Source organism: Hippoglossus stenolepis, chromosome 15 (genome assembly GCF_022539355.2).
Source record: "Hippoglossus stenolepis isolate QCI-W04-F060 chromosome 15, HSTE1.2, whole genome shotgun sequence".
NCBI classification, from domain to species: Eukaryota; Metazoa; Chordata; class Actinopteri; order Pleuronectiformes; family Pleuronectidae; genus Hippoglossus; species Hippoglossus stenolepis.
Genome location: NC_061497.1, coordinates 21,569,722 through 21,584,069, shown reverse-complemented (window position 1 = coordinate 21,584,069; position 14,348 = coordinate 21,569,722). Strand labels below are relative to the sequence as shown.

Genomic DNA, 14,348 nt, shown 5'->3' with positions numbered 1-14,348 from the left:
CAGGTGTTAGACGGCAGAATTTATGAGCAGGTCAAAGATTACCTGGTGTCACTGTGTCAGACGGAGCTGGAAACCTACCAGGCGGTCCACAACACCTTCAACCAGATCTTGAGCAGCTCAAATGGGGTAAGTCCTTAAATCCACTGCTCAACAACTGGTTTATGTGCAGGGCTCGGACATTTCTTCAGTTCCCAAGATTGTATATTGTGTGTAGGCAGTAGTTACTTGGTGTAAGTGGTTTATTTCCTGCTGAATAATAAGTAAAATGTCTACTCTGTGGACCACAAAGACGTCATCGGAACTTTGAATAAACGGGTTTGTGCAGCAGAGCTGCATTACAACAACCTTTTATTCATCCGGTTGTTGTAACGCTGCACTCAAATAACTTTTTTGCATTTACACACTCAAATTTTTACTCACTTATGCAACTAAATGTTGGAACTGTTGGAGCCTGATGTGGTGAAAGTGCAGGAGGACAAAACGCAGCAGAAAACGGTTAAGAATCAGCATTTGATCAGGTTTATTTAGGCTGATATTGTTCCGTTTATAGATCCCAGATCAGTGGTATCCCTCAGTGTCAGTGTAAATATCAGAGGAGCTGGACACCTCTGCCTCACCCACTGCTAATTAATTGAATTGGTTTGAGTTACTCGGCGCTCCTCAGTTACAAGCTCTCGAGCCGCCGGCCTCTGTCGCTCTGTTGTGTTCAGGTCATCTCAGCGGAGAGAGAGAGAGAGAGAGAAAGAGAAGGAAGCAGTGGTTTTCAGCAGAGCTCACATTTCAGCCCATGTGCTTCCTGTGTCAACACAAACCCCCTGAAAGTGACCTGAAGTGTGCTCTGTGTAATGTGACATTTTGATTAGTTCCCACCATGAAAATGTTCAATCCTTTTAATACGTCGTGTTTAATCAGTTTCAGAATCTATCTCAACTGACCACACATAAAAATCCCAATACACTCTCCTCCTCTGGTTCCACTGGTCCAATGGGAACGTAACAGCTCTCATGTGTTTTCCAGGCAGTGAATAAAAACTCTGTGATGATAGCGATAATGTTTTGCTTTAATTCGATTGGTGTTATCATGCACTTGTCACTTCCAGAGAACTTTATTGCTCTGTGTAGTTCTTTGTGTGTCAGTCGTTGCCTCTGTAGCCTCTTGTTTCCCTTTGATAAAGTGGAAGTCCAGTCCAGTGACACCACAGCAGTTCTTCTTATTTTCACTGGGAAACACTGATGAATATTTCAGTTATGACTGATGCAGTAACCAGTTCATCTTTGTCATGTATCTGGAGAGATTCTGAACAGAATGACAACAAACTGACCATAATATCACTGATGTCATGAGAAAAGTATAATAATGCCTCTGATAAGCAACAACAGATTGTTACTGTTGGATAAGATACACATGAATAAAGATAAATACTGTAAAGACAGTAAACGAGGAACTGATAACAGAACTGATAAGTGTAAGTGAGGTTGTTCTGCTGTTTAGTTTTTTTCATGAAGGATGTTTATTATGAATATTTATCCTATGTTCCCCTTTACCTGAAGAACCTTTGAAAAAAAATATTACTTCTATATTCTACTGACATGTTTTAATATAACAGAGATAATAATAAACTCACAGATGAGGAGGATGTAGTAACCTATAGGTTTCTAGATAATTAAAAGTAAGACAAAATGTGGACAAGTCACCTGACGGAAGTACAACATCATTAGAGTAATTTGAAATAAAAACCAAAAACTTAAGTATGTTCTTTATTTTTTTCCGTAGGTTGTCCAGGAGTTTCACCAGCAGCTGTTTGCACAGAAGAACCCAATGTTTCAAAAGGCTCCGGACTTCTTGTACCAGCCCAGCGACACAGATACGGTAAGTTCTAAATATTTATTTTTGTTATTCACACTAAATACATCTGCATCCACAGAAATCTAGTCGCTGACATTTCTGATCTCGTCACTTGTCTCAGTCCTCTGACTCACACGTGATTCTTGTAATTAAGTCTTTCCTCAAGACCCGATGAATATACACAGGAGGTTTTGTGTAGAAATACATTTACTGTGTTTCAGCTCTCAGCCTTTTTTTTTTTTAGCAGTGACCTCATTCACAACAGGACGTGAACTTTGACCAGTTCTAAACAAATCGATGTGGTTCTATTTGAATCGTTATCTGGAAGAGTCTATTACTGTCGTAGTAAATTGCTGTTTGTATAGTCAAACCTTGTTCAGGCTGATGTCAGCAATACACGACGAAGTGCAGCCCCCGTCATTTCCATGAGTCGACTCATAAAAGAATCCTCAGTGAAATGTCATCCATCCAGAGTTCACATGAATAGGAGTGACGTAAATCCACTATTCAAATCTTGATGGTCATGTCACAGTGAATGAAATAGTTTTATTTCCAGACCAGTAAAATACTTCAGCATCGTGCTCAGGCTCAGAAAAACTGGAATTTACCTAATGAGATATTTTTCACCAGTACCTGAATCAACAGGCCCGGTGCTAAAGGAGCCCCCTTGTGTGTCTTATTTTTAATTTAGCCTCAATCTCCTGCTGTGGTCGTATCTGCTCTCACAGCTGCCTTCCCTAAATATCTACGGTTATAAAAGTTGGGTTTTGTGTGGGACATTTGCATCCTGCAGTTCCCACCTGAGTCGTGGGCTTGATTTAAGTGCAATCTGTCCTGCTCTGCACTTTTACACCTGTTCACCAAACCTTTATTACCTTCTCATGAAGTATAAAATCTATTTCAGACAGTTCTTCATCCATACTGGGCATTTATTGTATATTTTACCCTCTATAAATCTAATGTTAAATATCCTTACAAACTTAGTTCTAAAGACGTTTTATTGAGACGCCCTCGTGTGCATATCTGCCAGTGATTTATTGACTGCTGCTGCACACACATGTAATGTGATGCAGTCGATGTCACACACACGTCTTTTCGAGTTGCACCGACTCCACAGATCCTTTTCTCCTCGGCACTGGTTCCTCCGCTTCGCTGGACAACACTGGACAATTTGTTCAAACTGCAAACGCCGGCGTTGTTTTCATTGGAAGTCAAACAAGCAGCAGCCTGTTCCTAAAGAAAACATTAGTGGTGGAGAGCCTAGCCTGCCTCTCCCCCTCCGTCACTCCCTCCGTCCCTCCCTCCCTCCCCTCCCCTCCATACCTCTTGCACCAGACAGAGGGATCCGGTAAGGAATAGAGCTGAACTGGGAGGGAGGGGCAGGAGGTAGGCCGGGCCCTGTGAACGGCCCATCTGTGAAAAGGAGGCATTGTGAGTGGGCCTCATCAGAGTGCACTGACCTCCCCACCCCAACCTTTTCCCTCCATGCACGCACACACACAAACACAGACACGCTGCTGTTTTCATGTGGAAACATCTTCACTTAAATTAAGGGTTTGATTTAATCTTAAAGCAAAGATCATTTGTAGTAATGAACCTGAATCAGGAGCAACTTTCTGCTCTGCGGAGTTTTACACTGAGGTTTGTTGTCCTGCTTGTTTTCACCATCTTTTTCAACCGCAGCTGTTGTTGAGAAATGTCTAAAACCCTCTGCACACCACCTGACCTGCACCAAACAGCAGACAGACTCAGTCAGAGAGAAGGTGGTGAACATGGGGGGGATTTAGCATCGGAATAGATGGATATCTCCCTCGAGAGCTGGTAGAGACCAAACACTGAGCTAAAAGAGAGGAAATATTGGCCTTAGGTTTACCAGGTGACCAGGAACCGACCAGGAACTCCACATTAATCCTAATGTTCCTCCAGAAACTTTTTGCTAACGAGTCCATCATATCAACGTAAAGGGGATTATTTGCTCGTGTTGTGTTCAATTTGTTTCCACTGCCCCCAAGAGGCCAAAAAAAACTGTTAATGCAGTAAACAGTAATTAAAGATAAATGTCCAATCTTAACGCTCACAAATTGGATATCGACCTTAAATAACAGCTGCTAGCACAGCTCAGAAATATACGTAACTTCTGCATCATAAGCTATTTTACTTTTCAGTCACTAGCAACTCAAATATCAATCCCACTGCCATCATCAGTTCATAAGCTGCATTTGCTTGGAGCAGGTAATTTAACACTGTCACCATCATGGAAGAAATGTGCTGGGTTGTTGTTTCATTTTAAAACAACCTTTGCTTCTTCAACATTTTTGCTATTTTTATGGATATTTTTCATGGCCGTAGTGTTTCTTCGGCCTCTGTCACAGGATGGCGATGTTCATGTGGTTAATCTTGCCTTCAAAGCTCCGATTGGCTCGGTTAACGTCCCACAGAGGAAAATCTGTCAGTGAACACAACATCAGATCATAGAAAGAAACTCCTCAAAGACTTTTGGTGGTTTTAACAAGAAACGACAACTAAACAACATTAAAGCTCTTCAAATCGTATTGTAGCATTTTTCCAATCACTGTTTTGGTTTTATGGGCCCGTTTTATTGATTTGGTTCTACTATCCTCATATCAGCAGCAGGCAACAGTTTAAATCCGGATAAATGCATTTTATTTGAGGCATTTAGTGCCAAACGGCTGGCAGACAACATTAGAGCTCAGCTGGTGAACGATGTCAGAGAATTAATCAGCTCAAGAACCAGATATTTCCCTCAGGAGTTGGTGGAGACCAAAACAGAGCGAAAAAGAGTAAAACTGGACGTGTGTTGTTTGTTTGTTTGTTTGTTCACAGCAGCAACTTAATAAGGTGATGATGTCAGTCGTGCCCTGAAGTGACCAAGAATCAATTGTGCAGCGTTAAAGATTCGTACTTTTCTACATGAAGCGGTTTTTCCTGCTGAAAAATTTGATATGTGGAGATGTGAGGTTTTTGTTTCTTAGACCTTCACTCACTCAATGTTTCTCGGTGTAAAGAGATTTTTCTCCCTCCCTCTCACATAATGATGTTTCCTTTATATTATTGCACTTCAGGGTTTCATGAACGTGAAAGATTATTATATTTCCAATGTTTTCAGTGAGACAAACACTCCATTCAAGCTCCAGTCCTGTGAGTGTCTTTCTTTACAACACACTTTTCAAACTTGGCCCGTGAAATATGAAAAGAGGAAGTTGCTACCTCGGCGTAACAGCAATGGTAAATATAACTCACACTGGTGGCATTTAGGAAAACACAAGGGCCTTTTAAAGGTGCTCTGGTGGGTCATGGCACTGAATACAAATGCATTAAGCGATATTTAATTTTAGTTATAATTGCCTCAGACAGGATGAGTTGTTTCTGTGTGAGGTCATTTACATCACAAAGTATTTTTACTGTGAAAAACCACCTTGTTTTTCAGAGAAATGTTTTTCTCTTTCTTTGGCTCAAAACCTTTCCTAGAAAGTCTCTTCCTTTTACTCTACTGAAGTTGTTGTTGTATCTTGGTAAAGTATTGTTGTGGTTTATTTGTTACCTCCTGTGTCTGATCTCTTTCACTGACTTGTTTGTTTCTCTGTCTGTGATTGAAGGTGATGCAGCTACAGAAAGAGAGCGGGACGTCGGAGGAGCACGGCCTGGATAAGGAGGCGAGGAAATGGGCGAGCCGTGTGGCCCGAGAGTACAAGAGCATCATCCACACACAGCGGGTGAGACCAGGATCACACTCTCACTTAGTGAGAGCAGGCTGCCTTTGTTTATTTTTTATTCATTGGTGTATTTAAAAGGGGAATTAAAATACATGGCTTTAAATGTGTCGGAGTTTGCCAAAGGTCAATTATCTCATAGTTCCTATTTAATAAGTTTTAAGATGCTTTGATTAGAGCAGTGATTGGAAGAGAATTAATGCTACTAGATATAAGCATACATATACTTTTGTTAGTACTAATTGGAAGAAGAGAAGTGGATAAAACAAGGAATTCAGGAGGGCAGCCTGAAATATCTTTAATCTAAACTTTGTTAGAGTAAAGATCGTAGCTGCTCGTGCTGCCGGTCCCGAAATCTGAAGCCTCGAGGCAACAAAGTGTTTGTCTGTTTCCGAAAAATAACAAATCAGTTAGTGCAAAGCTGTAAAGGAAAGAAAAGAACCAGCTGTGTTGACCTTGATTCTACAAGGAAGCAGCTTCTCCTAATTCCCTTGAAACAACACACAAGGAACAGAAGGGAAGTTGTGGCAACATAAACGGTGACGGTGGAAACAATATTTTAATAATTAATCCCATTAAATCAATTAAGAAATATATTTATAATATCAAAACCTTTGACCAATGTGTCTTTTTTTTTTTTAACCCCTAAAATATAGAAACTGAAATGTAGTAATGTGTCTGAGCCATAATGTTGTGTGTTGTATTATTACTGTAAACTGTCGTCCTCTACTACGTGTTAATGACTAACAGGTGTCTTTTGTCCTGGAACTGGAATTTGTCCTTTTACCGTAAAGCAGCGAGGTCGCTCGGTGTGATGATAATAAACCTGCAGATCATAAAAATAATTTCGCACATGTGTGAAGCAGAAGAGAATAAAGCTATTAAAACGTGGCTCATGAGTTCATCATCAAAACCACGTGACACACAATCTTCCTCCGTGACGGAAAACTACAACACAGTTTTGTAAAGTTCCTCTCTACCACAATGTCAAGTTAGAAACATGTTTTCAATACACCAGGATCAAACGCTGCTGTTTCCAGAAACAAGGAAATGAGTCACACTCCATCAGAGGCTTTTGTGTTTGGACGGTTTCCTTCCACTGCTGTTTTTCTTTTTCTTCTACTAGATTTTTTGATGGTGGTTTTAATTGTTAACTGTTGTCACTGTGATGTTGTTGTTTCTTCACGCTGTGATTTGTTCTCAGGCTCTGGAGGAATATGGAACGCAGGAGTCGTCGGAGCAGAACAACAGTGACCTGGAAACGAAGATGGAGGTGGCCAGACAGAGTCTTCGGAGGGCAGAGGTAGTGTGTGTGTGTGTGTGTGTGTGTGTGTGTGCAAACATGTGAGTGCATGTGTGTGCATGTGTGCATGTGTGTTATGAAGTAAGAGGTCTGATTTCTCAATCACTATCTTATTACTGAAGTTTGCCCCAGGGCTCCACCTACTGGTTAAAAAGCTGAAATGAAACGTGAGGGTCAAATGATCCCAGTAGTCGTTCAGTGAAAAGCTGTGAGGTCTAGATGAATTACTGAGGAAGATTAATCTGCAGATATTTTGGTTTATTTGTCCGTTTTTTAATTAGATTAATTTGGGCTGGAATGGACCAAACAACTGAACTGAATCTGAAGGGTTTCAGTCCAGGCTCAATTTTATGACATTTTGTGGAGAGTTGGAGAATGACAAGAATTTCTTTAACTTTCTTTAAAGTTGTGATCTGTGGTGTTTGTTTGACATTGACGTTCATTTCCCAGAGAATAATTCATGGATCTTGATTTAAAACAAGTTTAGAGGACTGATATTAATAAAGATCTAGATCCAGTGGATTTAAATGTAGTTTCATGAGGAGACTGTTTGGCCTTGGAGGAGATGTGAGCTCTACTGAGTGACTTTCTAGTTCATCATAGAATTAGCTCGAGTTACACTCTTAACAAACACTGCTTCTGCTTTGTGACACCAGAAAGATAATTCAGTGCTCAAGGGGCAGATTCCTGTGATGACTCAGGCCTCATATATCTGTGGTTTTATTTACTGAGAAACAACTTGTCTGAGAGCAAACTAACGAGCCAATTGGAGGCGGACCAGTACTAATAAGACACCTACGCCCAATTGGGTTTGACAGCTTTCACACCAACTGAAACAAACCAACAACTGAATCAACCCAAACTGTGAAAAGTCAAATACTTTAGCTGATACTTGAGCTGATGAGTTCGTCGTATCTCCTGTTTCTCAGTGACGTTTAGTGTGTTATCATGTGTATTTGATCATTTTGTATTGTGCAGACGGTGAAGGTGAAGGCTGAGGCTCGTCTGGACCTGCTGCGAGAGGCGGGAGTCACTGTCGAAACGTGGCTGAAGAGCGCGATGAACCAGGTCATGGAGGAGCTGGAGAACGAACGCTGGAACAACCTCAACACCCACGATCCTGCACTCTCTGTAAGACCCACAAAACCGCTAATCTATACATGTCTTATACAATCTGTTTTTACTCGTAGTATTATCTACTCACTCCGATGTCATTGGGTCAGATGACGTCATGTCTCTCTTGTCTTTGCAGGGGACGGGAGATTTGGAGCCAGAGGACGAGGAGGAGATGGAGGACAGCGGTGAAGTGTTGGACGACAGCAGCTCCAGTCCGTCCAGCACCTTGAAAAACTATCCCCTCACCTGCAAAGTGCTCTACTCCTACAAGGTACCAGTGGATTACTGCTGCTTTATCATTTTATCATTTTATCTCTTTTCACCTGCCTTTTATTTTCAAGTTCTTTTCAAATTTATGAGATTTGACGCATTTATTCCTCACTTCCTGTTACTTTTGGTCTGCTCTCTGCATGGAGGGGGTAGGGGGGGTTGTTTCTATAGTTTTTCTTGGTTTTACATTGTTTGTATGAACCTAACCCTAACCCTTCACAAATGAGTCTGATTGATAGATATTGGATTTACTGTCATTAATTATAATGAATGGATGCATAAATAAGCAACTTTTTACCAACAAGTTCGTTATTTTAACTCACAGATGATGATTAGTCAGTGTAGTTGACTGCTTGTCTTTGTCGCCCTCAACTGGACAAATCCGTTACTGCTTTTCATCTTATTTACAAACTGATGTTTGTTTTCAGTCGTCTCAGCCTGATGAACTGACCATTGAAGAGCAGGAGATCTTGGAGGTCATTGATGATGGCGACATGGAGGACTGGGTCAAAGTAAGAATCATCTCCACAAATTCCACCAGTTTGGTTTATTGTGTATTTCCTCATTATAACTTTTTCCCTGTGCGTTTCCAGGCCAGAAACCGCAGCGGACAGGTCGGCTACGTCCCAGAGAAATACCTGCAGCTTCCTTCCTCTAACAGCCTGCTGAGCATGCTGCAGTCTCTGGCTGCGCTGGACGCCAGATCCCACTCCTCCAGTAACTCCACCGAACCTGAAACCGAACTACCGACCGGCTCCGTCAACGGAGACTCCAGCGGTGAGTGACACTTGTATAGAAAAGTTTGGGCTCCTCTGGGCAACTTCAATATGTTGTTGATTTATGAATGAAATGAAGTGGATGAGCTCATTTTCCTGCAGGATTTGAATTGACTCACTTTCCCTTAAAAATCAAAGATATGATGTGATTTGCACACAGTTAAATTTCCAGTATTTCACTTTGTTGAAGTTTCTGAATCTTCTCTCTTTGTCACAGTGTCATTTGCGAAGGCCTTGTACGACTACGCGGGACAGACGGAGGATGAGCTGTCGTTTCCGGAAGGCGCCATCATCCGCATCCTGAGCAGAGAGACCCACGAGGACGATGGTTTCTGGGAGGGAGAGTTTAACGGCGTCGTCGGCGTCTTCCCGGCCGTTCTCGTGGAGGATCTCACCGCCGCCAGCGAGAATGGAGACGGACAAAGAGACGGCAGTGCGCAGGTGTGTTGACGTTCTGATGTTTAGAAATGAGAATTTAAAAACTGGGGTATTTGCAGTATAAGCTTACATTTTATTCTCGCACTGTATAAATTCATATTTTCTTTTCCAGGCCTCCCCCTCCACTCTACCGCTGTGTGACCGATCCCCTCGCAGTCCCTTCCAGCCGGGGCCCCTCCACAGCAGTCCCCTCCAGACGCCCACCATGTCCTCCCCTCTCGCCAGCCCCAGCAGCGCTACCGCCTCTCCCATTGGCCGACCCCCCGCCTATCACAACGGACATCACAGGCCGCCGCCAGCGCCGCACAAAAGCCCCTTTCAAAGTAAGCGTCCGTGTTCTTGAAAGGCCCAATAGAAATTCACTTTATTATTATTTAGTGGATATTGTCTGGAAAGTTAGAACAGCTGTTATGGCGACTGGTGACTTGGCTGAACTGTTGGTGATGATGATCTGTGTCCTCGTCAGGTCCAGCACAAGGTTCCCCACAACCCCCCAAATACCCAGAGAGCGGATCAGGCACCATTCGACCTGTGAGTAAACCAGAGTTAGTTTAATCAGCTTGATTTGGATTTAGTCTAAGACCTGACGATGAGGCTTATTAGCTAAGATTTGATAAATCAGAGGATAATCTGACAAGAATATTTTATTTAATTTTTAAACAAGCCAAAAGTTGATCTTTTCAGACAAACCTCCAGCAAACTGCTTTCAAATGAGATATCATCCAACTGATGTTTGGTGAAAAGACAGGAAATTACAGGTTGTATCATCTGTGTTTGTATTTGAATGTAGATCTGAAGAGAGAATGTCTGACCTGATGTTATTAATTGAATCAATACATCCACATGTGGATCATGCAGCAACATAAGGAAACACAACTTCAGCTACACAAGTCTGAATGAACATCTGCACAAGATGTCATGCTAACAGATCAGATAGTTGTTGTATTGTTTCAGTCTGGAGCAAAGTGGTGACGCAGCTGAATGACTCATTCATCCCTTTTATGTTCATGAGTAAATACACAGTGTTGTTGCAAACGACAATAACACAATAGTTTTCGCTGTGTCTAACTGAACGATGATTGACGGATGTGTCCAGGTCCGTGCGGCTCCTCCGCCCCCGAAGCAGCATCCTCGTGGGCAGGTGAAGCGGAGGGAGGACGTGGAGATCACGCTGGTGTGAAGACGTCCCCCCGGCGGTGGCGGCGGCGGCAGCAGTGACTGACGGCTCTGTTCAGACAAGGGATTGGCGGCTCTGTGCCTCTCAACACACTCCCAAAGGAAACTTGTACCTTCTCTGAAGACGCCCCCTGTAGGCGGGGAGAGGCCCTCCACTCTGTCCTCACAGGGTCAGTGAGCTGTGGAGGAATATTGTGCCTTTCTTTTCTAAATTTCTTCTCCTTTTCAGTTTTTCTCATCTCTCCTCCTCCATCACCCAGGATTTGTCTCATATTTGAAAGGGGCGGATAAATAAGAACAATTTTATAATTTGATTTAAAAATTACACAGGTTCTTATCTTCTACCAAGACACAAATCATTTTCAGATATCAGTGATAATTTGCAGATAATGTTACTTAATGTGAGAAACTCTATGCAGAAAGAAAACTACAGTAAAACGTATTATTGTAAGAAAGTAATATGGATTGATTTGGACGGTTTCAGAATTGTTTTTGTGAACGTCTCCTGCCGAGCGTCAGAACAGACGGTTGATGCCACTGCGATGTCGTGTGTTCGGTACGAAGCTCGAACCAGGAAGACATTAGTTTGATGATTTCTCTTCATACCAGCATTTAAACAACAAAACGTTTGCTTCAAAGTCGACTGTGACTCAGATGTTTGAGGGAACAAAGAGTTCAAGAGCCCCCAAAAAAACAGATTCAGATGAAATATTATTATTATATTATAATATAAACTGCTGCTCCACAAATAAACTAAAATAGTTTTTTACTTAAAGTTATCAGACAAGAGTCGATGGGACAAACATCTGTTGGATCTTGTTCTTTTACTAACTGAGCTGAGCAGCTTTCAACAAAGATATTCGGGTCGTCAGTGGCTGATTCGTTAGAAATTGACTCTGTGTCGATTTAATTCAGGATAAAGTTTTACCACAACACGATGGTGTCTGGGAAAGATGCTGCGTTTGATCACTTTGAAGCATGAGCGCTGTATCGCTTCAGCTTACCACAAGATTGTTGTGATGACATTTTTTGATAATGCGTAAAAAAAATCGTCTCTGTGAGAATATCCAACTATCGTGCCGTGTTTTTTAGGGTCCGATTTTTCATTGTCTCACTTGTGCCTTAAACGACGCAGCCTCCTGCACTGTTTTTAACGTGCAGCTGTTTTTGATCAGAATCCTTTAACGTGAACTCACTGGTCAGAACCAGGAGCCCGAGAGTCGCCAAGCAGCGACCCGCAGATCAACATGGCTCTGTGCAACCAGTCCTCATCAGAACAGAAATGTGTGGCTCAGGAGGAGTTCCTTCTTCACGATCAACCATAAAACCAAACAAGCAATCGAGGAATTTATAATGAACACGGCCTCGCTAACCGTTCCCCCCTGTTTCCAGTCTTTATGCTAAGCTAAGCTAATCGCCCCCTGGCTGCAGCTTCACATTTAACCGACTAACATGAGTGGCATCGATCTTCTCGTCTAACTCTTGGTAAGAAAGGAAATAATTTACAGATGTTATAATAATGAGATCTGTATAAAAAAAAGTCACAAAAGTTCTCCAATATAAGGAAATTATATTATTATTAATAATAATATTGTAATGATCTCCACCCCCGTTATCTCACAGGCGGTTTTCTCTCCTATTTCCATGAACTGATGAGCTATTGAGACTCATCACAATTGGATGATTATTGATTCTATGCAACAGAGTTGATATTTGGGCCGGACGGCAGCATGTTGTGAACGTGCAGCTTCAACACAAACCAAACGTCCGGTCGTCTCCACACTCCGATCAAAAACGCCAGCGGCAGGCGAGGCTGGTCCTCCCCTCCGACACGTGAGCTGTGACCGCACACGGTTACACAAACAAGGGAAAAGTGGCAATTTTAGTTGAGTGATAGAAAAGTCTTGATCGAGAATAATAGATCCTTTTTGCATTTAAATTTGTAGAACTCTGCTTGTTGTTGTTGTTGGTTTTCTTTGCACCAACATGCTCAGAAATGCCTGAAGGGAGACGTAGTGCGAACATACACAGTCTAACTTTGTTTTTGTTTTTTTTTCCTCTTGTGTTGTTGGGATGTTGGCAACTCTAACGTTTCCAGTAATGTTTGACTGGTGGTCGGTGGAGGAGCAGTGACAGTTAACACTGAGGTAATGTGCAGTTTAAACACGCCTTTATTTTGGAAGGAGGAAACCATCCTGAGCTGCTAGCTAGTCCAATTTAAAAAGAATCTATACTGTCATAGTGAAGCACTTTCTGACGTCTTCTTATTCCTTTTCAGTATTGTGGATGCTACGTTGTTTGTCCGATATTTCTCGTTTGACGTTTTGTTTACCAGCTATATTGGTATGAATACTTTTTCTTTTATCGGCTCTTGTTATTTAGCCTTAAATAGCCAGTGTAGTGTCTTTGATTGAGGTTGAGATGTGACCTTTACGAACGTATTGTTTCTTTGAGATATTAATAGTTTACAGAGAGCTTGGAGATGGATATCTGAACAAATAATAGCACAGCTTTTGTTTGTTGTTTCTTTGTTTCTTTTAATTTTGTTTTATTTTTTTAGATGTAGGATAAAGACTTATTAAACCGTAGTCGGATTCGATCAGAGGAAAAGAGAGATATCTGTCAGCCACGTTGCTGTGTTCTCGTTGATCTCCTTGAGATCTGAATGACATCAAACTTATTTTTGAAGTTTGCATTTACCCTGTTGTATTAACAAATGAATATTATAAAAGTTAAAAAAGAAAAGATCTCTTTTTCCCAACAGAGACGTTGTTTTTTGTTTGTTAACTTGCTACTGGTCCTGATTCCACGTTAAGTCTGAATCAGAAATGTCAGCGTCAAACTGCCCTGGTTTTACAATGTAAGCTCTGCAGAGGCTGTCGAGTGTCATATTTACACACCAGTGGATGTTTAACTGTATTTATTGTGTACAAATAAATGTGAAATAAAGATAGCTTACATGAAAGAAACTGAAAAGATTCTGTTTTGTTTATTTCACAGTTTAAACTTTATTGTCACGTCTAACTCTCGAGTTGATACAGGTACTTGTACTTTTATTTTATGACACTATACTTCTACTCCGCCACACTTCAGAGGCCAGTTGTTAACTTTTTGCTCCACTGCTTATTTTGCTGATTCAGGTGATTTATGCAAAATATAATCAACAATTTTGATTGTAAGTATAAGAAAGTCACAACTGGTACATTTGCTGTATTGCAACAGCAAAGGGGATAATAAGTAAATATGCAATATAAATGCAGAATCATAGAAATAGCAATAATATTTTATATCTTATTGTGCTTCTAATATGCCTTTGTTTGTATCTATATAAGGTAATACATAAGTAATTGTAATTTATGGTACTTAACGGATATTTAGCTTTGCCCTTTTACATTTTAAGCATCAGTAAAAATAAGGGAAATAAGAAAATATTTCCTTATTTTTATAGTATATTTTTTAAGAATTAAAAATTATTTATTAGTCCCACAATGGGGGAATTTGTCAAATTGTCATCAGTAAGTAATAATAAGAGTCAATACTTAAATGTAAGGGATATGAATGGACTAAAAACTAAAGTGAAAAGTGAACGTGTTGCACATGAACCATTGTATTGCTGAGACAGAATGAATATTGCACAGTTAAAGTGAGTAACTTTTACTGCTGGTACTTCAAGTACATGTGGATGCTGATACT

General features: G+C 41.1%; 1 protein-coding gene across 1 annotated transcript in view; it reads left to right on the top strand.

The window, feature by feature from the left end:
* LOC118121804 (F-BAR and double SH3 domains protein 2) overlaps nucleotides 1-13,624 on the top strand; it is a 29,804-nt gene extending 16,180 nt beyond the window's left edge. Inside the window, exons 9-20 of the mRNA XM_035177977.2 lie at nucleotides 4-126; nucleotides 1,774-1,869; nucleotides 5,463-5,579; nucleotides 6,781-6,879; nucleotides 7,858-8,010; nucleotides 8,132-8,266; nucleotides 8,694-8,777; nucleotides 8,859-9,042; nucleotides 9,259-9,482; nucleotides 9,592-9,802; nucleotides 9,946-10,010; nucleotides 10,576-13,624. Coding sequence (XP_035033868.2) covers nucleotides 4-126; nucleotides 1,774-1,869; nucleotides 5,463-5,579; nucleotides 6,781-6,879; nucleotides 7,858-8,010; nucleotides 8,132-8,266; nucleotides 8,694-8,777; nucleotides 8,859-9,042; nucleotides 9,259-9,482; nucleotides 9,592-9,802; nucleotides 9,946-10,010; nucleotides 10,576-10,659 — 1,575 coding nt within the window. The 3' untranslated portion in view covers nucleotides 10,660-13,624. The remainder of the gene's footprint in view (nucleotides 1-3; nucleotides 127-1,773; nucleotides 1,870-5,462; nucleotides 5,580-6,780; nucleotides 6,880-7,857; nucleotides 8,011-8,131; nucleotides 8,267-8,693; nucleotides 8,778-8,858; nucleotides 9,043-9,258; nucleotides 9,483-9,591; nucleotides 9,803-9,945; nucleotides 10,011-10,575) is intronic.
* The last annotated feature ends 724 nt before the right edge of the window (nucleotides 13,625-14,348 follow it).